At 34.7% G+C, this 24,144-nt stretch overlaps 1 protein-coding gene across 1 annotated transcript in view; it reads left to right on the top strand.

Moving 5' to 3' along the window:
• CDC40 (cell division cycle 40) overlaps positions 1-24,144 on the top strand; it is a 47,132-nt gene extending 22,988 nt beyond the window's left edge. Inside the window, exons 4-15 of the mRNA XM_058307279.2 lie at positions 1,369-1,452; positions 2,923-3,062; positions 4,191-4,287; positions 5,959-6,098; positions 6,917-6,991; positions 11,887-11,932; positions 13,957-14,058; positions 16,331-16,446; positions 16,699-16,832; positions 19,501-19,577; positions 21,055-21,199; positions 22,165-24,144. Of these exons, the coding sequence (XP_058163262.1) occupies positions 1,369-1,452; positions 2,923-3,062; positions 4,191-4,287; positions 5,959-6,098; positions 6,917-6,991; positions 11,887-11,932; positions 13,957-14,058; positions 16,331-16,446; positions 16,699-16,832; positions 19,501-19,577; positions 21,055-21,199; positions 22,165-22,342 (1,334 nt within the window). The 3' untranslated portion in view covers positions 22,343-24,144. The remainder of the gene's footprint in view (positions 1-1,368; positions 1,453-2,922; positions 3,063-4,190; positions 4,288-5,958; positions 6,099-6,916; positions 6,992-11,886; positions 11,933-13,956; positions 14,059-16,330; positions 16,447-16,698; positions 16,833-19,500; positions 19,578-21,054; positions 21,200-22,164) is intronic.

The following is a 24,144-nucleotide window of genomic DNA, read 5'->3' on the forward strand; positions in this document are numbered from 1 at the left end:
TATTTAAGAACTATACAGATAGATTCACTTACTTGAAACATAAAATAGTAGAAAACTAACGACTGAAAGCTCTGTTACTAACTGACTTGTAGTGGAACCTATAACTAAACTTCTCATAATAAAAGGAGAGTAAAATTGTCCCCTATTCACCTGGGATGGAAGGCAGCAGTGGTGATGGTGGTAGTAGCAGTGGCAGTAAAGATTTTATCCTAGAGGATGTGGAAAAAGAGAGCATAACTTTTTTTCTCAGAGAATATGGCCATATGGGTGGGGGATTGGTACTTACAGAAAAGAAAGATTTACAGAAGACTCATTGGTTTTGTCAAGTATAGTACACATTCTGTACATCAAAAAATGCAAGATCAGATACCTTGTGGGAGATTTGAACCATGATTTCAGAATTCTACTCCAAAGCTGCTTTTCTGGCATCAAGCTCTCTCTAAGAACAGATTTTAATGCTGAATAAAACTATATGCAAATGAACTCATAGCCAGGTAGTTGGTTCTATTCTAGCATATCATGAGGGGAAATTGAGCAGCTCTGTCTTTTGCTTGTGTGAAAATTATGTTCAATGACAATTTTGTTGTTGTTCCCCAAAAGAAGTTCTCTTTAACCTTTAGCTGGAAAATAAAAATGTTAAGTACGTCCACTAGGATGTGCCCTTTTAAAAGAAACAGGCTAGTACTTTTTATGTACTATGTCCATGGTTATTCCCATGGGTCATAGGTCATAGATTGATTAGTGATCTAGCTGTCTTTGGTGGATTTAAAGAGTGATTTGTAAAGTAAAAATATATTATCTTAAAATTGGGTTTGAAGGCTGTCCTTAATGAGGATGGCATTTTCAAAATAATAGCTATATTTCTTGTAATTCTTCTTACCCTCTTTCTTTTTATCATTTATAATTTGATAACCTAATCCCTATAATGTCTATTACCAAAAAGGAAATCGTTTCTAAATTTCCTAATATAAAATGTACATAATTTTTTAAGCTATTAGACTTTTTTTAAGTCTGAAGTTCAAAATCTTAGTATTTTCTACATGATCTTTTTTGTAAACCTACAACTTCCATAGTATTTAAATAATAATATAAAAAAACATTAAAAATCTTGGCCAGAAAGGCTCTTAGTGTTATAATATCAGTGTACTAGATTTATTCTGTAAAATATGTAAAATAGTTCTTATTCTGTTGACGTCATTCGTGGTTCAACCTAAGTCCTGGGTTAATTGTTCTAAGTAGATATGGGGAAAAGAAGGATTGATTCTAAGTTAAAGAGACCATTTTGGTATCTGGGAAGGAAAATGTGAAATGAATATTCAGGAATAAAATCAATTGTACAGTCAGTAATTTGTAATTTTTTCTGTTGAGGCTATGCATTGGATCCCTCATTAGATAACCATCAAGTGTCTACGAAATATATTGGTTCTGTGGAAGAAGCTGAAAAAAATCAAGGTAATTTATTTGAAATATTTGATCTCAATATAAATACCTATAATTGCTGTCTTACAGATTGACTTTAATTAGACGGTAGAAAAAGACTAGTATCTAATTTTATTTGGGTCAATTTTTTCAACTTGTGACAATACAGTGATATAGGTAGAGCAGTATAGTTTAGAGGTACTACAGTTCAGAGCTTGCTTTTGCCACTGATTAGCTATGCAATCCTAAAGGAAGATATTGGTACCTATATTGCTTTGAGTTGTGTGAATACTTGGCACAGTGCCAAGCCTGTAGAAATCCTTTAATAAGTAATAATTAATTTATACTAATTTTGACAGTTTACTTTCAACACCAAGGCCAAGCTACATTTTTAGAAAGCAGATAAATTTCATTATGTACATCTATGGAGATAGACATGACGAGTTTCTTTAAAAGCTGAGTAGTTTCTAAGAAACTATTTGAATAAGTTTAGCATATATGTTTGAGCCATATTCATTTGTAACTATTATAAGACAAGGTATCATACGCTTAGTGCTAACTTGTCACCATGCTTGTCAGCCTACTGGAATCTTACCCATAAGAATGCTTATTAAATAAAAAGAATGTGTTGGTTGTATGAGGTGACTTCTACATGGGAGGTGTAGAACCTGTGCTAACAAGCTACCTTCTGTGTATGAGCTATGTTACTGTTAAAGTAGAATTTTGACAAGATTTTGTTATAGGATACAGACTGAAGGTCAACCATATGACCTTTTCCTTAAGTTAGATCTCTACAAGTCACATCTATATGTAACTGGATTCTCAGTTATCACTTAACTTGTGACCATGACTCATTTAAGTCTTAATTTTCCCAGTTTAATTGAGTATAAGAGTACCACCTCCTACTGATCAAATCAGAATCTCAGCCACAAGTATCTTCTTTCCTCATTTCTTTTTAGTCTTAAGATTTATGGTATTAGAGGTCAAATTTAGTTGGAATCACTTAGAAAAAAATGCCAGATTCTTATTTATGTTTCATTACAGGTGAAGTAAAGGTAAGTTATTAATCACTTAATGTAATTTAATTAAATTTTAAGATAAACTATAGTTTATTCTTACTTTCAAAGGTAGCTTTATCATTATTTAGCAATACTGAAATGCTGGGTTTCTTTCACAAAGTGGTAAACACCAGTGATATAGATCTAGGATTCATTAAAAGGGTTGTGTACCATTATAGGATTACATATCTGGGTCTTTTATTAAACTTAGATTACCTTTAAACATTTAGAATTAGCAAAATATTGCAGTGGTACCAGCTTTTTTGCCCTGAAGATTGAGTTGTGTTTTGTGTTGCATGAGTTGTGCTCTCTGGGAGATTCATATAGAATTTGTTTTGTGTCACCTTTCTCTGACCATATAAAGTTAAATCATAGATAGATATGAATATGCTGATACCCCTTCAGAAAATATTTGTATGTTCTCTTTTTTTTTTTTTTTTTTTAGGTTTAACTGTGTTTGAAACAGGTCAGAGAAAAACAGAAAAACGGAAAAAGTTCAAAGAAAATGATGCATCTAATATTGATGGTTTTTTGGGACCATGGGCAAAATATGTGGATGAGAAAGATGTAGCCAAACCTTCAGAAGTAAGCTTTGATGTTTTTCATTGTCAATTTAGGTGTACACTGTGCCTCTATGAAAGCCATCTCTATTAATAAGCTTGATGTTTCCTTAGGGAATCAAATGACTCATCAGAATTTCTGTGCCTTAGTAGATTAAGAAAAGACAGTAAAAGTTCTCTTTTTTTTCCTTTGGATTATTTTTATTTAAATTTTTTCTGGTTTATTTTTTCTATATATTTTAATTAAAATATAATATTGAAACAATTTTTAATAAAAATCATCTGGATAATGCTATTAAACTACCATATCAGCTGCTCTTCTGACAACCAGACATTCAGATAGTAATTACAAAATCAGCCTTTCTGTGATATGATAGTACAATTGATAGTGGGTTCTATTTATTAATTGATTTGTTTTTTAAATTTTAATAGAGTAATAAGTCCATGTTGTCTTAAAATAGATATATATCACTGTGAAGTTTATAAAGTAAAACTATGGAACCCTACTCTACCCTTCTCCGTCTTCTAATACTACAGCTCCATGATCCAGGCACTGTTCTAGGTCCTAGGGGTACAGCAATGGACAAGATCAAGAAAATCCTACTCTGATGAAGCTTAATATTCTAGCTATTTCTTGCTTCTATATATCTAAATAATATCACTGTGCTGCTATTTCTTTATGTATTTTAGACATCATTTATTGACTTTTTTATTATTACAGATAAAGATTTACTACCACCTACCTTCCTTTCCCAATCCTCCCAAAGAAATTGCGTGACAAATCTGTAGTTGTTCCTTATGTCTTGTAACTATGTAAAACTGTTGTATTGAAGAACCAAATTGTGTACTATAAGTCAGTTTCCTTTAATTGGCTCATTTTATTCTTGCATAATTAGCTGTCTAAATATATTAAACGTTTTCCGGTTGTTCCAGAAATGATCTACAAAGTATTATGTAGTATCCATTATGTGTTTCATGCCCTTTTATAATCTGTAGAAAGGCAATCAATCTTTGCTTATGGAAAATGTGAGATTGCTATTCTGGGAGACATCCTTGGAACTGTTGCTTCGCCACAAGGGTGAATCTTATTATAAAGAATTTATAACCAACTTTGGGCATGATGGAGTTCTAAAACAATCCTTAATTTCAATAGGAAGAACAAAAAGAATTGGATGAAATCACAGCAAAGAGGCAGAAGAAAGGCAAACAGGAAGATGAGAAACCTGGGGAAGAAAAGACTATTTTACATGGTAATATATTAACTTTCATGGTAAACTTGCAGATATTTACTTTCTTCTGTCTTTAAATAATACCATCTACCCTTATTATTCCTGCTATAAAAATCATTATATTCAAAATATGTTAGACAGTTTGCATCCCAAATAAGTTAAACTCTTCTAGGTATGTACCAATAAAGGAAAGAAATTAGCATGATCGCTAATAGCCACAGATAATTTTTTTAAGTGCTAATGAGTAAAAGAAATGGTAGAAAAAGAAGAAATCTGGATGGTTCAAGAACTCTTCTTTCCTAAGAAAATTGACTCTTTATTGTGTTAGTAGTGCCCAAAACAGTCATTTTACCTTGTATTTTTTAGCCCAATCCAAATATTCTTCAGGTATCTTCATACTTCATAACTTATTAAATTATACTTTAAAAAAGCATTAAAAATTTTTTCATGTGAATGGATTAGAGATTAAGACACATGTAATTATTTTAATTTGTGGAAGAAAGTACACACACTTACCAAAATAAATTATACATATTCTAGAATGTACCTTGTTCATTATAATTAGTTAAGTTTAGGAAGTTATGCAGTGATCATCTAATAGATATGAATAAAGAATAATTCAGTGCTAATAGTGCTGATTATTCTAATATTATATCATATATCAAATATTTAGGTTTGATGAGACTATATTTGGTTTATCAAGCTCCAGTTTTATTTCCAAGCAATCTATTTAGTACTATGAAGCTTTGCATCCATAATATCCATAATAGCAACATTTATTGAGTACTTACTTTATGCCAGTCATGCTGCTGAATGCTTTATATACATGCACTGTGCCATTTAATTCCCACAAGTGACACTTACTGTAATATTTGATAGGAAAGAGAAATGAAAAGGAACCTGGAAGAATATAAAAAGAGAACACAGGGAAAAGGGATATTAATGTTTTTTATTTTGGTTTAGATTCCCTTTTATCCTCTTTGCTCCTGATTATTTGCCAGTGACTCACAAGGCCCAAGTACTCTTTTCTTCCGTCACTGTAATTAAATTGCTGTGAGATCTTTTTTATATATCACTAAAATGTGTAGCAGTAAAAGAAATGTATGTCTTATTTTAAAGTCTAATGTTCCTTGGGTATTTAAGAATTCCAAAATACTACCTCTATTGGAAATAATATTGTAATTAACTGTAAATAATAGCAACTAAATTTTAGCCGACTGTTTTTTTGGGGGAGGTTTTTTTAAAAAAGATTTATTTATTTATTTCTCTCCCCCTCCCCCCCCCCCCAGTTGTCTGTTCTCTGTGTCTATTTGCTGCGTCTTCGTTGACCGCTTCTGTTGTCAGCAGCACAGGAATCTGTGTTTCTTTTCGTTGTGTTATCTTGTGTCAGCTCTCCGTGTGTGCGGCACCATTACTGGTCAGGCTGCACTTTCTTCACGCTGGGCGGCTCTCCTTACGGGGTGCACTCCTTGCGCGTGGGGCTCCCCTACGCAGACCTCCCATGTGGTAGACGGATGCCCTAACCACTGTGCCAAGTCCACCACCGACTCTTTGTTTTAACATCACCAGAGTGTGAATTACCTAAACCCTAATATTGAATGATACTCCTATCTTGTTTATCATTTTAAGCATATAGAGTTCATGAGTATGGCTTGTATTTGTTCATTGGTTTCCTTTGCCTTCTTGTTTCAGTCAAAGAAATGTATGATTATCAAGGCAGGTCCTATCTTCACATACCTCAGGATGTTGGTGTTAATCTACGGTCAACTGTGCCTCCTGAGAAGTGTTATCTTCCCAAAAAACAAATTCATGTGTGGTCTGGACACACAAAAGTAAGCAAATGGGTCGTTTCTATTTGTTGTGATGGTTTAATGTCAAAACCAACATAAAGTTTAAGTTATTAATGTGAAATATTTAGTGTTTCTGATAAAGATGATAGAGCAGGGACGCCAAACTGAAGATAAATTTTAGTTAGGCTTTGGAGGTGCCCACACTTATCAATCATAAGTGACTTCAGTGAATCAGACTTCAAGGCCATCTGGATGGGCTGTGACAGAGCTTTCATGGGTCAGCATCCTATTCCCTTATGGCAACCCAGACCTTTCCTCACAACTCTCTGTCACAAACTACTTCCACTTCCTCTTGGGTACCAAGTCAATAAGTAATGGGCTGGTACTAGTACCAGATCTCCTGCTTAGTCAGAATTGTGCCTTACCTTTTGAAGTTATCACACTGCCGAGAGGATTAGATGCTCCCTGGTTTTTAAACTGATGCAGAGACAAGATATGTGAAAACCATTGGTGTTGAAATTCTTTATTTGCACTACTCTAATGGACAGTCTATTTTTTGCAAAGATTTATTTAATCTTTTGAAGGGCTAAGCAAAGAAGGATAGCAACTTGATTGACTCAGGATTCTCTCAAATGAGAAAGTCAGTATTAAAGGTTAAAAAAAAAAACTTAGTGTCTAGAAGAGCTGCTCTTCTAATGAGCTGTTTTTCTATTGAATACTAATGAAGGTTATTCTGGTACATGATTTTTGGAATGAAGAAAAATAGTAAATTAAAATACAAAAATATGCTCTCTTTTTCTTATGTTTAATTTTAGCTAATATTGGTCTATCTGATTGATAACTATATTATCTTTTTATAGGGAGTCAGTGCAGTCAGATTGTTTCCTCTCTCTGGCCATTTATTGCTGTCTTGTTCCATGGACTGTAAAATTAAGGTGAGTTTCCATAACAGTATATGAGTGCTGCAATGCTACTGGTTTGGTTAAATTTATTTGGTGAATTATATATAAATTTGGGTTTGTAGACAGTTAGAAGCTGATTATTTTCTGTTAAGTCTTATGAATGCAGCCATTTATGAACTGGTTCCAAACACAGATTCAAATGTGGTCCAGTTAGCTAGGCTCTTTTTTAAGCTTACGTAACTGATAAGAATGTAATTCAGTCATTTGACTTTAGACACATGAATATTTAATCACTAATAATATTTTATTATAGAGGTTCTGAATCTGTAACTGAGTTCATTTGTTCCTCAGAACCCTGTGAGATAGAGAGGGCATTTTTAGAGAGTAAATAACAATATCAGGATATTTTGTTTGTTTTTTTGTTTGTTTTCTCCAAGGACATATATTTAATAAGAGGCAGATCCTGACCTAGGAACCAGGTCTTCTGGTCCAAGCTTCCTGCCTCCTTTTTCAGCATCTATTTAAAATGATGGATAAAGGTTTAATTAGTTACTCTCTCTGTATGCCAGAACATAGACTGTGGTTTTCAAATGAGTTGCTCAGTGGTAGCTAAGAACTGCCATGAGAGGGGGGCCATTCACCCAGAGAAGCTCTGTTTTAATCTATTTTATATAAAATATTTTCAGGTGTTTTTTTTTTTATTCTCCCCTCCCCCCTTGCGCCTTGCTTGCTGTCCTGTGTCCATTTTCTGTGCATTCTTCTGTGTGTCTGTATTTATTGTTTTATTTATTCCACCCCCCTTGTAGCTTGTTTCTTGTTTGCTTTCTGTATCCATTTGCTGCATGCTCTTCTGTGTTGTTTTGGTTTTTTTTTTTTTACTTGTCTCCCTTTTCTGTTGCATCACCTTGCTGAGTAGGGCCAGCGGCTCTCCGTGGCGTGTTGGTGAGCCTGCCTTCACAAGGAGGCCCCGGGACGTGAACCCAGGGCCTCCCATATGGTGACGGGAGCCCAACTGATTGAGCCACAGCCACTTCCCTCAGGTATTATTTTACTTGGCAAAACAGATTCCACTACTTTAAATTGTTTGTAAACCATACATGTTGAAAAAATGTGAAGAAACAGAAGCACCAATCACGATATGGTATTTAGCTTCAGCAGCCTCTTCTCAGAGTAACTTTTGTTTTCATTATTCTGCTTTAGAAAGAACCTTTAACTTCACTTATGTTACTTTGACTATTTGAATCTCTGTTTGGAACCCATTCATCAGTGGCTGCATTTACAAGACATAAGGAAAAATGTGGTGCCTCCATTTTGTCTCTACTACCCATTCCAGCCTTTTTTTTTTTTTAAGATTTATTTATTTCTCTCCCCTTACCACCCCCCACCCCCACCCCCACCCTGGTTGTCTGTTCTCTGTGTCTATTTGCTGAATCTTCTTGTCCGCAGCACGGGAATCTGTGTCTTTTTTTTGTTACGTCATCTTGCTGAGTCAGCTCTCCGTGTGTGCGGCGCCATTCCTGGGCAGGCTGCACCTTCTTTTGCGCTGGGCGGCTCTCCTTACGGGGTGCACTCCTTGTGCATGGGACTCCCCTACGCGGGGGACACCCCTGCGTGGCACGGCACTCCTTGTGCGCATCAGCGCCTCGCATGGGCCAGCTCCACACGGGTCAAGGAGGCCCGGGGTTTGAACTGGGGACCTCCCATGTGGTAGACAGACGCCCTAACCACTGGGCCAAGTCCGCCGCCCCATTCCAGCTTTTAGCTTGACCAAATTTGGGGCTTTAAAATAAATATAAATTTAATATAAATATAAATATAAATTTGGGTCAGAAGTCTTGAAATCTTTGTTTGCAACATCCCAAACAAAGAGTATTTTCTCTATTTTCATTGATACATTTTAAAGTTAATGCCTTTCTAATTAAATAAACTATTTTCAATAAAGAAAAAGTTCATTATTTCTATACCTGTATAACTTAAGTATGGGTGCCAGAAGCTGAATCATTAATTAACATTGTCTTATAAATTCAGACAGCAGTGATTTTTGCCAGTTCACTAATACGATACCTAGCCTTCACATTTTCTACAGTTGTTATTAAGAGATGAGTAATTGCAGCCATGTTTCTTTTACATTTTAATGAGAATTTGTTGAACATCTATAGGAATGTCTAGTTCTAGCTTCCTGCTAAGTGCAGTGAGGATAGTAAGTATCCTTTTGACATTGCTGGTTAGTTTTTTTTTTATTTATTTTAATAATTTTTAAATTAATTGTTCAGTTATCTGTAAATGATAGAAATGTTATTGCTCCTGAAGATTAGTTGTTCTCTTTTATTGCATGAGAACAGATTTGATGATGTAAACTTAAGTGTTCATTTTCATAAAAACAGTTTTTGGAGAAAAGTTTAATTGCCTGTAATACAAATTATGAGAGTATAGTTTTTTAAAATATAATGTGTGATTATCCAATTATGCTATAATATCTTTTAAATTAGCTTTTTTCCCAACTAAACCATTTTCTTTTTTTTTTTAAGTCATTGACATTTTATGAAATTTTACATTGTAAATTATATTCAGTTTTTTGTCATTCCGTTTTCATGTTCCATTTTATTTCAGTTCAGTCATTCTGCTGTGTCTGTTGCTTTAGATTAGTGATCTTTCATATCTTAAAAAGTGGGATTTTAGGAAAACTGGTAGAAAAAAATTTAGGCCATTGAAGAGATGGTGTGTTGGTTATTTGATTAGTTGAAGTGATAAATAAGGAAAGAATCATGTCTGAGTACAGACTCTTCACACTATAGAAATAGTTTTATTTGTATATGTGCACAAAGACACATCTACAAGGAAGATCATTTCAATGTTGTTTCAATAGCAAAAAATTGGAAACATTCTAAACCATTTAACAAAGGGGATTTGTTAAACAAATCATGACTATATACATATAATAGAACAGAATTTTTGTAGCCATTCAGAAATGACAGTGCAGAAGTAAGTATGGTCTTGGAAAGGTAGTTTTATATGTCAGTAAACAAAATATAATTCCCATTTTGTATAAAGGAAAAATAGAATGTGTATATGTTTGTCATTATGTAAAATCTATAAGAATATATTCCCAAAACACCAGGGGTTATATTTTTATGGTAAAATTATACTTGATTTTTGCTTGTTTGTTTGTTTGTTTTTTAATTTTTCTATACGAGCATGAATTATTTGAGTTATTATTTAAAGTTTAATTAGAATGAGTTTTCCTAGCTTCCTAAAGCCATCTTGTCTGTAATCACTATTATCTCTTTAACTATCTACTTATAACACTTTATCCAGGGGAATTTTTCCCTTTTCTATATCTCCTTTTCTTGTTGCCTTTAGTTCTTTTTCTTATGTCTGTAGCTGATTGATTTTTCCATTTCCTTCCCCACTCTTGAAATTTTAAAAAATCATGTCAAAGCTCAGCCTTCCCAGATAATAAACTTCATCATTTTAGTAACTGATACCATAGTTCATGAGACTTAAGTAAGTCTGGCATATAAACCAACATGTTAGCATTTCTTTAAGTATCAACTCTACCTTTTTGTGATTTATTCTTGTACTTCTCACTTGAATGTTTATGGACAACAAGTAGCAGCAACGCTTCCAGCCCCTCCTCCCACTTCTTATAGTCTTGCGAAGTGCTACCATTAGCTGCTGTTTAACTATAGGGTACGTGGTAGGAAAAAACTCAGTTGCAATATATGTCAACTTATATGTGGGGGAAGCCTTTTAAAAAATCTTAAATCTGAAAGATTGTTATCTTTTTCGTGTCTTCTCCATGTCTGGATCATTATTATGGTTCTAAATATCAACCCCATGATAACTCTTGGGTCTTGAAAAGTCAAACTACTAAAATTTTATCCTCTGTAAATAAGTCATGGATGTTAACAATACATAAAGGTGACTTCTGTGTTAATTGAGATTATGGTTTTTTGACAAAAAAAACCTCAGTTCAATTTAGTTCACTTATATAAAGATGTATTAGGTACCTAATGTGCAAAGAACTAGGGATAAAACACTATCAACATACTGTCCCTGCCCTTGGGATGATAATTTTGTTATAATAGAAATGACTGTATAGAGGTGGGCAGAAGGTATTCTGGTTTCAAAGAGGAAGGCTATGGATGAGTAGGAGTGTTAACCTAGAAAAGGGGTGGGATAATTAGTAGAGCATGTTTGAGAATCAGCATGGTATATTGAACTGTTTTCTGGTTCCTGGAGCCTAAATCTGAGAGACACAGAATGACTAGTCATAGCCAAGAGATCAGATCTTGGAGTACTTTGCCTGGTATGCTACAGTAACTGACATTTGATCTTGTTGGCACTGGATGGCCATGAAATGCTTTGTATTTTTGAGCACTAACAACATTGTAGAGAATTAGATTTAAGGCCAGCAAGAATAAGGTAGTTTTGTAGCTATTATATTAATTCACTCTATATATGTTGAGAATTATGAACCTGTTATATTTTAGTCTAGATTATTATTTTCATATACACCTTCTACAATTCTTTTAAAAGTAATTCATAGTATTACAAAAGTAGAAACTTTTCATCGTAGAAATATATAAAATGCAGAAAAGAACAATAAGAAAAAAATCACATTTATTAACTCCATCTAAATTTAAGTCCTCTTGTCGGTGTATCTTTCAGTACCAGATTTCAAAGGTTAGTTTCAGAATATGTTTATGTGTTTGTGTGTATGTGTATAGTCCAAATAGTGCAACATCTAAATTGGCAGCATTAAGCAATATGTTTAATCATTTATAATGCCATTAATTAAATCCCCTGTACAAACACAGATATGTGTATGCACAACTGGCATAAGACTGTTATTGATTGAAAGTTGTCATTTTATTGAAGTCTTGTATGAAATTTAATATTTCCATGTGTTGTTTTTTTTTCCCCAGCTATGGGAGGTTTATGGTGACCGGCGCTGTCTGCGAACATTTATTGGTAATATTTCTTTTCTCTCTATCTATAAATCTGTTTGGGAAGACTTTTTTTAACTAAGATAACCTCACTGACAGTAATTTTCCAACACCGATATGAAAGAAAGTCTTCATAGACTTGAACTGAGTCTTGAAGGATGAGTAGGACTCCCCAAGTAGGCAAAGAAAGGAAACTAGGAAGAGAAAACAGCAGGCACAAAAGCAAAGTGGTATGAGAAAGCATGATGCTTTGAGGGAACCACATATATTTCAGAATTTCCAGGGTATGGGGTATGGTGTGAGAACAAGGTAGAGAAAATTAATAGAAAGGAACCAGAGCACTGGAGGACTTCATGTGACATTAATGAGTGTAGACTCTTTAGGGCAGGAAAACAGCATATTCAGATTTGAAGTTTATAAAGATCACAGTGGTGATATGGAGATATACTGGTAGAGCAAGCCCGGAGGCAGCGATATAAATTACAAGGAACAGTGGTCTGGATTAGAGATGATGAGAGCCTGAGCAGTAGGCATAGAGAGGAAAGGAACGATCAAGAGTCAAAATCAATGGGATTTAGTAACTGGATGTAAGTGATAAGAGCAAGGCAGGAATCCAGGATGACTCCCAGGTGGCTGGATGAATGGTGGTGCCATTCACCAAGGTGAGGAACATAAGAGTATGGTGAAGTTTTAGACTCATGGAATTTGAGCTGCCTTTAGCATTGGGATATGGAGGTAAAAATGTCCAGTAAGCAATCAGAGAGTCAGATAATCAGGTTTTGAAGAGAGGTTGGAAATTGGCACCTAAAACAGAAAAAGATGAGACTGAGGGAACTCCTTGAAGGAAAGAAAAGGGCTAAAGAGATGAAAGCCTTGTTATGGACTGACCTTTTTGGTAGTAAAAACTTTTTTTTCTTTTTTGTCAAATTTCTTATGAAGCCTAGTTCTTGCTTCCAAATTTGACTCTTCCACATTGAAACTCTATTTTTGTGATGGTAGTGCCTCTGTTTTTAGATTAAAATAGGAGTCCATTCTACAGTGCTTTGTAGGATTTTAAAGCCTCATTGCACAAATAAATACCACCCAAGATGCTGCAGCTGCCCACAGGAAGTCTTGTGTGTACAGGGAAACAAAATGTCTCCTGATAGAGTGCATTTGCTCCCCATCTGTCTTTTCTGCAATGGCACTTTTTCAGTGGGGTACTTAGGAAGATAATAGCAGCTGCACTGGGATTCCTGCCTGACTGGAGTTCTTTGGTGGTAGAGGTTCAGGGCTGCTGTGTGTGGTTGACACTCTGTGCCATGTACATTTTGCACAACTGAATGTGGCAACCTTGGTAACGGTGGGGATGATGAGAGACAGGAAAGCTTTTGCTTTCATTTAGCCACATTTTATTTGTCCCTATAACTTTCAAAAGAGTGATTGGTTTGGCAGAATTGATTTCCAAGTAAAGTGTAATAAGCACTTTAAAATTAATTTATTGTCAAAGTGCCATCTTAAAATAGAAGCTAATGTTATTTTTCAAAGAGGCTTTGTCTCTGAATTTCTTAATCTCTGTGAAATTTGTTAATGTCATCATAGAAAAATGCAATTATTGAACAGGGAACTTTAGGTTTAAGTCACTTTTTCATTTCCAGCTTGGTGAGCAGTCTAAGAGTGAACCTCCAGAATGGCAGCAGTAACTTCTTTTTCAATGGCAATAATTGGCCTCTTATGTTTCCATAAATTCTTGGCTGTTTCATCATGATTTGTGTGTGCTGCCTATTAAGAGATTGCTTTGACAAACTTAAAAAAAAAAGTTAGATCTTTTCTCTCTGTTCTGGCCTAAGTGTTATATGCCAGAATCACCTGAAAAGCTCCTTGAAGTGGGGAAAACCCACATTCCCAAGCCCACACATAAATTATTCTGAATCAGTAAATCATGTGGTTCCAGTGGTTTTGACTCACAGCCTGGTTTGAGAACCACTATTTAATGCTATTTGACTTACGGTGTTTGTTTTAAGTGAAGCTACTTCATCTCACTTCCATTTCTATTGTTTCTGCCCTTAGGTCACAGTAAAGCTGTTAGGGACATCTGCTTCAATACTGCAGGAACACAGTTCCTCAGTGCAGCCTATGACAGGTATCTTAAGCTCTGGGACACTGAGACAGGTAAGAGGTCATTTATACTACCATGAATACCTATTTATCTTACAAGTTATCATTTATAAATGAAAACTGTGAGTGGTCTTTGGCAAAATAGTACTTTTTCTAACAAATACCATTTGATTCTCAGCTAATATCACAAAGTATGTTTGTAGATTTGAAACACAGCTGTGTAAGTAGCTCCCTCACTATGAAACTTTGTTTTCACCACAGTTTACAAAGCAAGCATATTGATAGATAAGCAAATATGAAATTGTTCATAGACTATCCAGTTGATCTTTTTGTTCCCCTAAATCACCTAGCACAGAGCATTGCACATAATAGAAGCATAATAAATGTCTGATGAACAGAATTAAATTTCATTGCTCAAATTGGTTATAATATAATGCTAAACCTCCAAGTGCCAGTTGGTTTTATACACCTGCAGCCATATTAATTGCATAGGTACCTTATGGCTAATAGAATTTTATATAATTAGAAACCTTTCAGATTACCAACTTTTTTTTTTAAGATTAGATTATAGCTTTATTGTATTTTTCCCTTCCCCTCCCCCACCCTGCTGTTTTTTGCTGTCTTTGTCCATTCACTGTGTGATCTTCTGTATCTATTTCTCTTTTTGTCTTCTCATCTTTCTCCTCCAGAATTTGCCGGGACATGATCCTGGGGACCTCTGATGTAGAGAGAGGTTCCCTGTCAATTGTGCCACCTTACTTACTTTCACTTTGACTCTCCCCTTCATCTCTCTTTTCTTGCATCATCATCTTACTGCATGACTCACCTTGCGCATGCACTCAGCTTGCGGCACAGGCACTCGGCTCATCACGCATGCACTGGCTCACCACGCAGGCACGCATGTGGGCACTCAGCTCACCACCAGGCACTTGTGCAGGCACTCGGCTCACCACACAGGCACTCGGCTCACCACACGGGCACTTTGCTCACCACGTGGACATCCACATGGGCACTCGGCTCACCACACAGGCACTCGGCTCACCACACGGGCACTCGGCTCACCACACGGGCACTCGGCTCACCACACGGGCACTCGGCTCACCACACGGGCACTCGGCTCACCACACGGGCACTTGGCTCACCACGTGGACATCCACATGGGCACTCGGCTCGCTGCACAGGCACTCGGCTCACTGCGTGGGCACTTGGCTCATCGCTCAGGCATGCTTTCTCTTTTTCACCAGGAGGCCCTAGGGATCAAACCCAGGTCCTCCCATATGGCAGGCAGAGTCCTTATTACTTGAGCCACGTCCGCTTCCCAGATTACCGATTTTTAAGGGTGTAATAGCTGATCTTCATTGAACACTCACTGCTCACCAAGTATTGTGCTAAGCACATATATGCAGTATCTCATTCAATTCTTAAAATATCCCTATGAGATAAGCACTGTTATTACATTAAAAATGAAGAAGCTGAGGTTTAAAGAGGTATCTTCCGGGGACATACAGCTAGTGACAGAGATGGGGATTCAAACCAAGGTCTTCCTGATGCCAAAGCCCATGCTTTTAACTTCTTTAGCAGTGGTTCTCAACTCTGGCTGCACATTGTAATCACCTGGAAAGGTTTAAAAATTATTGATGCCTGGGTCCCACCTCCAGAGATTATTGTGTAATTGGTTTGGAATGTATGTGGCCTAGATGATTCTACCCTGTTTGAAGGCTTTTTTTTTTAATGAAGATATTATATATATAGATACAATAAAGTGCATATATCTTCAGTGATTTTTTTTCAACATATATAAGCACTTCTATGACTAATACCAAGACTGAGGTGTAGAACCACTTGCCCAATACTCCATAAGGGTTTCTCATGCCCTTTCCCAGTCTGTACCCATTTCCAGTAACCACTGTTCTGATGTCTGTTATCATGGTTTCATTTTGCCCTGTTTAAACTTCCTGTAAATGGAATCACTCAATACATACTCTTTTGTTTCTAGCTTCTTTCATTCAACGTAATGTATCTGTGAGAGTCACCCACATGGCTTGTACCAGTAGTTTGTACTTTTTTATTATGTGTAGTATTCCATCGTACGAATGGGATATACTGTCACTAGTGTGTTCTGCAATTGATGGTTCAGATTTACTTTTGAAAAAAAAAATTTTGATCTTTAAAAATCTGTGAAAAAGAACTATGTAGATTACAATGAAGAGCAAGCTGGCTGCCCTTCCTCAAAACTTGTATGCAAATGACCCCAGACCTTAATCCCAGTATTATCTTTAAATGGTTAAATTTATTTTACCTATTTAACTTGGGTGTTTGGTTTTAGGACAGTGTATATCAAGATTTACAAACCGTAAAGTACCCTACTGTGTCAAATTTAATCCTGATGAAGATAAGCAAAATCTCTTTGTGGCTGGAATGTCTGATAAAAAAATTGTGCAAGTAAGTGTTTTCCCAATATTTTTATTAAGCTTCCTGAGCTTTATGTTTGCTCTATCAGGGCATGGAATAAAGAATATTAACTGGTTTAATATTTACTACTTTTAGGGACTGCTGCTCTTAGCTCTATGAGAAAATTTGTAAATATATGATGTCAGAGATCTTTTCCCTCTCTACTTTCCAGAATTATGGTCTTTGTTGTTTTTCACAAATCTGCTCCACTTCTATCTTAAACTTTTCTTGTTTGATACATAGTGGGACATTCGAAGTGGAGAAATTGTGCAGGAATATGATCGGCATTTGGGAGCTGTCAACACCATTGTTTTTGTTGATGAGAATAGGAGATTTGTGAGCACATCTGATGATAAAAGCTTAAGAGTTTGGGAATGGTGAGTTTCCATCAGTAGGAATTCTGATTTATTTATATAAAGCAAGCAAATTAAAAAATTTGTAGACAAAGACAAAGCCTAATAATAAACAGCCATCTGAATATTTTCCCAACTGTGATCTCTGGCTTGTCAATCAAACTGTTTTAACTAGTTAAGTGCCCACAATAAGGAAATAAAAATTTAAACATGCTACACTTTGGATAGTTTTTCCAAAGGACATGTATTTTAAGTCATATTTCTTGGAGTGACAGTAGGTTTGTAATTTGTTTGTAGGTTTGTAATTTGTTTTCTTCTTTATTTTCTTTATGAGTTGTCTTATACATGTTTGCAAAATGAATGGAACAATCCAAGAAAATACTGATAAATCTCTTAATTTTTAAATAACTTTTATAATTATTCAATACCAAAAATTGTTCCATATCATCACGCTTATGTTCTGCCTTTCATAACTCATAATGTTAGAAAACAAATGTTTTACTTATACAAAATAAGCAGAATATGTTGACTAATTTGGCTTTCCAAGAGGGAAAAAACCATACTTTTCTAGACTAGTTCCATTAAGTATCATATATCATATTTTACAGTTTAGTTGGAAAGAGGTACATTTAAATCTTTTTGTTAAAATGAATGTTTGTATGGAACCCAACTTGTTTTCACAGTTTTGAAGCACAGCTCAGTAATGGTTATAACCTTGCAGGGACTAGAAATTTTGTCCTCCCACCCCCAGCAGTTATTCTGTGTTAAGAAGTGGGAAGCAAACTATAGCCAGGGGTTTCCTTCTCAAACTGAGTTCCTTTGGAGAGCTGAGCCAGTCCCTGCTATACTTTAACCATAGTCAGGACAACTTGGATAACTAAAGATTTTGGGCAGTTTAACTACAGTTTCTCCCACACTCACTACCACAGTACATCCCTCTAAACTGACCCCAAATAATGGAGAACTGACTCTCTCTCTACATATATATATATATTTTTTTTTTTCAAAATGTCAGGGATTTAATCAATGACCTCATACATGGGAAGCAGGCACTCAAACACCAGATTATACCCACTCCCCATATATAATCTGAACATATATCATCATTCCCATTAGAGCATCATTATAAGGTTTAAAACTACCTTATAATTAAGATCTTTCTTACTTCAGAAATGATACTCTGTGCAGAGATGCTGAAGTGGACACCAAGTTTTATGTGAGCCACCTTAGATCATTTGCACAATACTCTGGAGAATAAATATACATAAAGATATCTTATTTTATATACTATAACAGCATCTAATTAGAAAGTACTATTGTTTATTAAATATAACTATGCCTTGCAGACATTTTCACTAGAAATAATCAAGGGTCTGCAGGGTAGTTCAGATTCATTTCTTCTCCTAGCGCACATTATATCAAGAGTCCTTCAAGTAAGAGGTCCATTGGAAATTTTGTTTGCTTTTAGTAAAATATTGGCTAATAATACTATGTGGTTAATTTAATTTAGATATGCTTTTATGTTTTAATCCATGTTTTAAAACTATTAGCCATTAATGATAACTCGAGGGAAAAACAATTGAGCCTTTTTCAGATGGAGGCACTTTCATTACATTTGGGCCATTCTGAATGTCAATACTGATTAGTAAATGATATAATTCCCCAGGCTATACCTGAAAATTTTCCCCTTTAACCAAGACTCTGATAGAACTTCTTTCTAATCATTTGTTCCTTCTGGATAGATATATAAATGGATGGAGAAAATCCTTACATAAAGGCAAATAATAATAATCATCATTAGAATAGTTTTCCAATTAATCACAGTAATGGAACTAAAGCCATAATTTTGAATTGAAATTGCTGCTTCACATTCTCTGTTTTCATCAAATTATATATCTCATACATAGCTCTTTTGAAAAACAGTTCTGGTCTCATCAAAAGCAGCAAGACCAAAAATCCTTTTGAAATTACTAAAGAATTTTTATTGTGGAGAATATTAAAAATGAAAAGGTTCTAGATTTAGATGATTAGTTTTGAATTTTTGTTGTTTTGATTTTATCCTTTATACATATGAGAATTTTTAAATGATTTTTCTCCTGCACCATACACATTTAGAATACTTTTCATATAAACTGGAAAGAGAAGATGTCCAGGTACCAAGTGTGTCATCTCCTTGGCTTGGTCATGAATTCTGGATAGGCTAGACCACCTCACAGATCCCCATACAGCTTTGCTTGCCATCCTCTTGCATTGCTGAAGGCTCTTGAGCACTATCACCTACTCACAGATTAAGGGCAAGTAGAGGCTGACTGGCAGCTAAAATAAGAATACTTACCACCAGGCTTGTCTTAGGCATCTCAGTTCGGCCTACCATGGTACATTTTTAGAACAGTCCATTATTAAAGAACTTGTAACAGTTTTTAAAACATAAAGGTCAAAGGACAAAATTCAAATCAGAGTTAGAAAATAAATCACTGACATCATCATAATTGTCAGGAAAGTCTTTAGTAAAGTAAAAGATTTATAATAAGCAGTACAGTGTTCTTTTGTGATTTTCCTATTTCTAGGAAGTTTCATTAAAGGTCTTTTTAATAAATAATTTCAAGAGTTTGCTTCCCTTTGTTTTAGAGATAATTATTCTAAACGTGCTTTTTAAAGTTACTTATTCTGATATGCTACTCTTAATTGTTAGGGATATCCCTGTGGATTTCAAGTATATAGCAGAACCTAGTATGCACTCAATGCCTGCAGTGACTTTGTCTCCAAATGGTGAGTGAATACATAAAATGTGTTTTCAAATGAGCTTCTAAGACAAGGTATACTTTCTATATTCAAAAGTACCCTTCTTTACTGTCACTGTGCCATACTTGTAGGACATATTTTCAGTATTAGAAATAATCACTGGTTTCCTGTATGAGTCACCTCATCCACTCTTATTTTGTTTTAAGTAAAATAAACAATGATCTACACTAACATCAGCTGAGCATCTAAGAATTTCTATCTGATAATCATAATTCCCCTTTCCAATGGAATCATGTTCAAAAACCTATTTAATGATTTACTGTGAGCTTTTTCTTTCAGGGGATGGAAAATTGAGATCTGATTTCCCATAATGGGAATACCTTAGCAATTCAATATAAAAGATTTTCTCAGGTTAAAAAAAAAAACCATAAATCTTTTTAATACTGGGTCCCATTCAATAATCCATTGCCTTTTAAGAACCATGGTAATGTGTACTGTTGATATACTGACAGTATACTGATAAAATTATAGCTTTTAAGCGAAGGTGTTAAAATGGAGAATATGATGTTTGAGGACCATCTTCATCAAAGCCCTGGTAAACTCACATAGCTACTGTAGCTGTAGAGCAGGGAAGAAGAGATAAGGATGGGTTTGCTCCTCAGTCAGGGCATCTGCCACAGGCAAATTGGTGATCACTGTAAATGTGCTGATTTTTATGAGGAACGAGCCACCCAGCTAGGTCCTATTTTGATATTTTGATATTTACTGTATTATTTTGTCACATTTATTACTGTGTATCTACATTTATGTAGTGTTTTTAAACAATCTCGTACAAGCATCGACTCCATCTTGAACAAGGCCATTTACCCGCTCTGACTATAAGCATTCATATGATCATTCCTTTAGTTAATGATTTTCACAAAAATGTAAAGGATGCAAATGGATTTTGCCATTTAGGCTGTAGGGGCTTTGGTGAACCCCGTTGGTTTTGTCTACATAGCCTTTGAAAAACAGTTATTATAATTTTTTAAATCAAATCTTTTTATTGTGCAGTTTTATTAATAATCCTAGGTTACATCTTTCCTTTTTCCATAATTAACAAACATAGGTCTCTCCCTCCCCATAGCTCTATTGTCTGTACTTACCATACCATAAATTAATTTCATTTCATAAAATTTTAGTTGAGTTCTGTTAAGCCTAAAACTTGGAATTTCTATATTTCTCCAACTGGGGGAAAAAAAGGGGAAAGGAAAGGTTTTATATGAGGAGTGCTCAGTGAGATAAAATGTTATGAGCAAAATCCATTACTTTGTATAAATAATGTATCTTTTGCTGGTGAGACATATTTGTAACACTTTACCAGTTGTATGGTAAATTTATTATTTTTATTATTATAAAATAGCAGGGAACAAAACACTAATAACAGTGAACATTTAAATAAAATTTAAAGTATTTTTAAATCTTTCAGTCAATCTCTAAAATGTCTCATTTATTCAATTTACAGGAAAATGGCTAGCATGCCAATCAATGGACAACCAAATCTTAATATTTGGAGCACAGAACAGATTTAGATTAAATAAGAAAAAAATTTTTAAAGGTCATATGGTAGCAGGATATGCTTGTCAGGTAGATTTTTCACCAGACATGAGGTAAGTTTAAGTCTTCTAACCTGTCTTCATATTCAAATATGGTCATATAAGCTACTATTATACAAATAATAATACTTTACATATATAATTGTATGGAAAATCTGCAAAATGCCAAATATAGAGGCAGGAACAAGGCATGAACATTAGCATTTTAATCCCTTTTTTTAAGTTCTTACTTCAATTCATTTTGTTTAGCCCTATGCCTTTTAACCACCTATAAATTCCTGTCTGTATGACCAATGCCTTATTTTTTTCTGCTTTTCAAAGCAAGGCTAGGAGGACTATAATCACCATATTGCTGTACTGAATGAACACCAGAAAAATTAATTCTGTTCCAATACTGATTTTGTCTGTGCTAAAGCCTCAAATCCGACTTCTAAGTATTTCTAGGTCACACTGAATTTGTGAAATCTAGTGTCTTTTTAAAGAGTGCAACTCTGCATTCATTCCCTCATTCTTAGCTAAAGTATATAAGGTACAAGTAATTCAGAAATCCTTGAACCTCATGTGTTTAGCCTGTAATTGGGCCTTAGAGTCCTACCTCTGCACCAGCCTTAGATGTTATTTGGAAGATGTTGGAGCCAAAAATTAATTATGAAGGTGGTAGAGTCTACTACCGTAGAATGGGCCTAAATGTGTTCACTGGCAGTATGTGTACTTGGTTCCCCTTATAACTGTTTCTGACTGTCTAGAACCTAATTATACTTCATTCATTGAGGACCTGGGACTCCCAGTCTTCCCAGTTAAAAATAATTTTTTACTTTTAAATTGGTAGCTAAATGGGGAAGAAAACTTCCTGGTAGAACTTGAAATTGTAGACTGCTTTCAAACCCTACCCTGTTATTCTCACTAATTTGCATTGTTTTTTTATGTTGGGGTGAAAAAAATAAACTCTCTGTTCTTCATCCCACTTTACCAATTTAAGGTGTTGAAGTAATTTGAATTTATTTTTCTTCCAATTATAGCTACGTCATTTCAGGAGATGGGAATGGAAAATTAAACATTTGGGACTGGAAGACCACAAAACTCTACAGTCGATTTAAAGCTCATGATAAAGTGTGTATAGGTGCAGTATGGCATCCCCACGAAACATCTAAGGTTATAACATGTGGTTGGGATGGTCTCATTAAATTGTGGGATTAATAGAATTGATCCTTAAACTATCTAGGATCATTTTTTGATCCAATGTCGTATTTAATTATTAAATGGTGTTTAATTATTAAAATGTGTTGGGTGACAACTTGATTTGTAGATGTTTTCCTGACATGGCCTTATGAATTTGACCCATTATTTTTAAAAAATACTTTGTAAATTTGACTCATTTCATTGGCAACTTCATTTTGTTCTTTTTAGATGTCATTTATACAGGGAATTACTAGTGACTTTTTATTTGACAGCAAGTGGTAGGCAGCTTGAATTTACCCCATGACTTAAACTGAAAGGAAGGATCTCTAATGGAGTTGATATTTTAGAAGAGGTAATGTCAGAGGGTACCATATCCTTAACCTCTTCAACAAAAAGGGCAATAAAGAAGAGTGATGCTTTAATTGAATGTAAATCTGAAAGGATAAAGCCACACAGAATTTTGTTCCCATTATTTCTTTTCACGTGGTTCAAATTCTAATCTTTTGGCTTTGTGAGTTCCACTATTTTTTATGGCGTATGTTGTATATTTTAGTTGTAACTCAGCCATCTTCTTTGACTGCAGCATTCCTCTAATTATTAAACAATGTAAAATAAAAATCAGTCCAAAGAGTTCTTTCCTTGACTCTCTTCCTGATCATTTATAGATAGGATTATATATATTTAATCAGAGATCTATGTTATTTCAGAAGATGGAACTCAAGAGAGCAAGCCAAAACTTTGAGTTTTATTTGTAGTCACTGTCTAAGGACATGGCTACACTTTGAGAAATCAGGACTTGCTAGGTCATTGCTTCACAACTGTTACTACTGAAGTACCCCTCATAGGAGCTAGGGTCTGAGGGCATAGTCCAAAATGTCAGTTTGTCATTTTCTTGAAGTCATATGTTTTATCTTTAAAATAATTCTGAATTTGCTTGTGAATAAACAGCAGAACCTTTTAAGATGGGAAATTGTTTTAACTTCTTTCCAAATCTTTGACAAGAAAATGACACTCTAGGAAGATTCTAGGGTTTCCCTGTCTGAGAATCAGTGATTGTGATAAAAAAAAATTTTTTTTTAATTTAAAAAGTTTTAAAACTTCAAAATACTATTCAAGATAGCTTCTTGAATATTAGCACTTTAGTTTGACAAGCCATTTCTCCTGTTTTATTACAAATCTATATTAGATGTGTGAATGTGGTTTGAAATATTTCAGTACAATGCTGGAAATGATTGGTTACTAGCTGCTCAAAGTGCTGACTTGGAGACCAAAATCATGAGTGTTGATATCCTAAGGACATTATGCACTGAATTCTGTGCCCTTAGAGAGCTACTATTTTTAAAAATTTAAATTTTAAATATAAAAGGCCTGGTATATGTGACTAGACCACATAAACATATTTACCTGGATTTCAAAGAAGAAAAGAGAAAAACTGAATAAAAGTGGAGAGACAGTTTTTGGACATATGCAAGCATTCAAATAAATAAGTGCACACTGCCTAGCTGCCGTGTGTTTTTCTATCTGCCAGGAAAGGTGGCAGATTTCTGAAGAGGAAACTATTCACATAAAACCTTTTCTTAAGTCCCAACCACTGGTTTTAACAAATGTGAGTTATTGAAATGTGATGGGGCAAAAAGAATTAATCATAGATTTAAACTGTCTTGTATAGCACCAGTATTGTATATGTTACCAGTTAAAACTTTTAAATCTTCATTTATTTTATTGTGTTTTTTGACTGTTTCTAAACTAAGTAACTGTATATAAAAGTTGTCTCTTTTTTAAAAAAACATATTTTTAAATAAAGCATTTTTTTGTAGAAA

Source organism: Dasypus novemcinctus, chromosome 11, assembly GCF_030445035.2.
Source record: "Dasypus novemcinctus isolate mDasNov1 chromosome 11, mDasNov1.1.hap2, whole genome shotgun sequence".
NCBI lineage: Eukaryota > Metazoa > Chordata > Mammalia > Cingulata > Dasypodidae > Dasypus > Dasypus novemcinctus.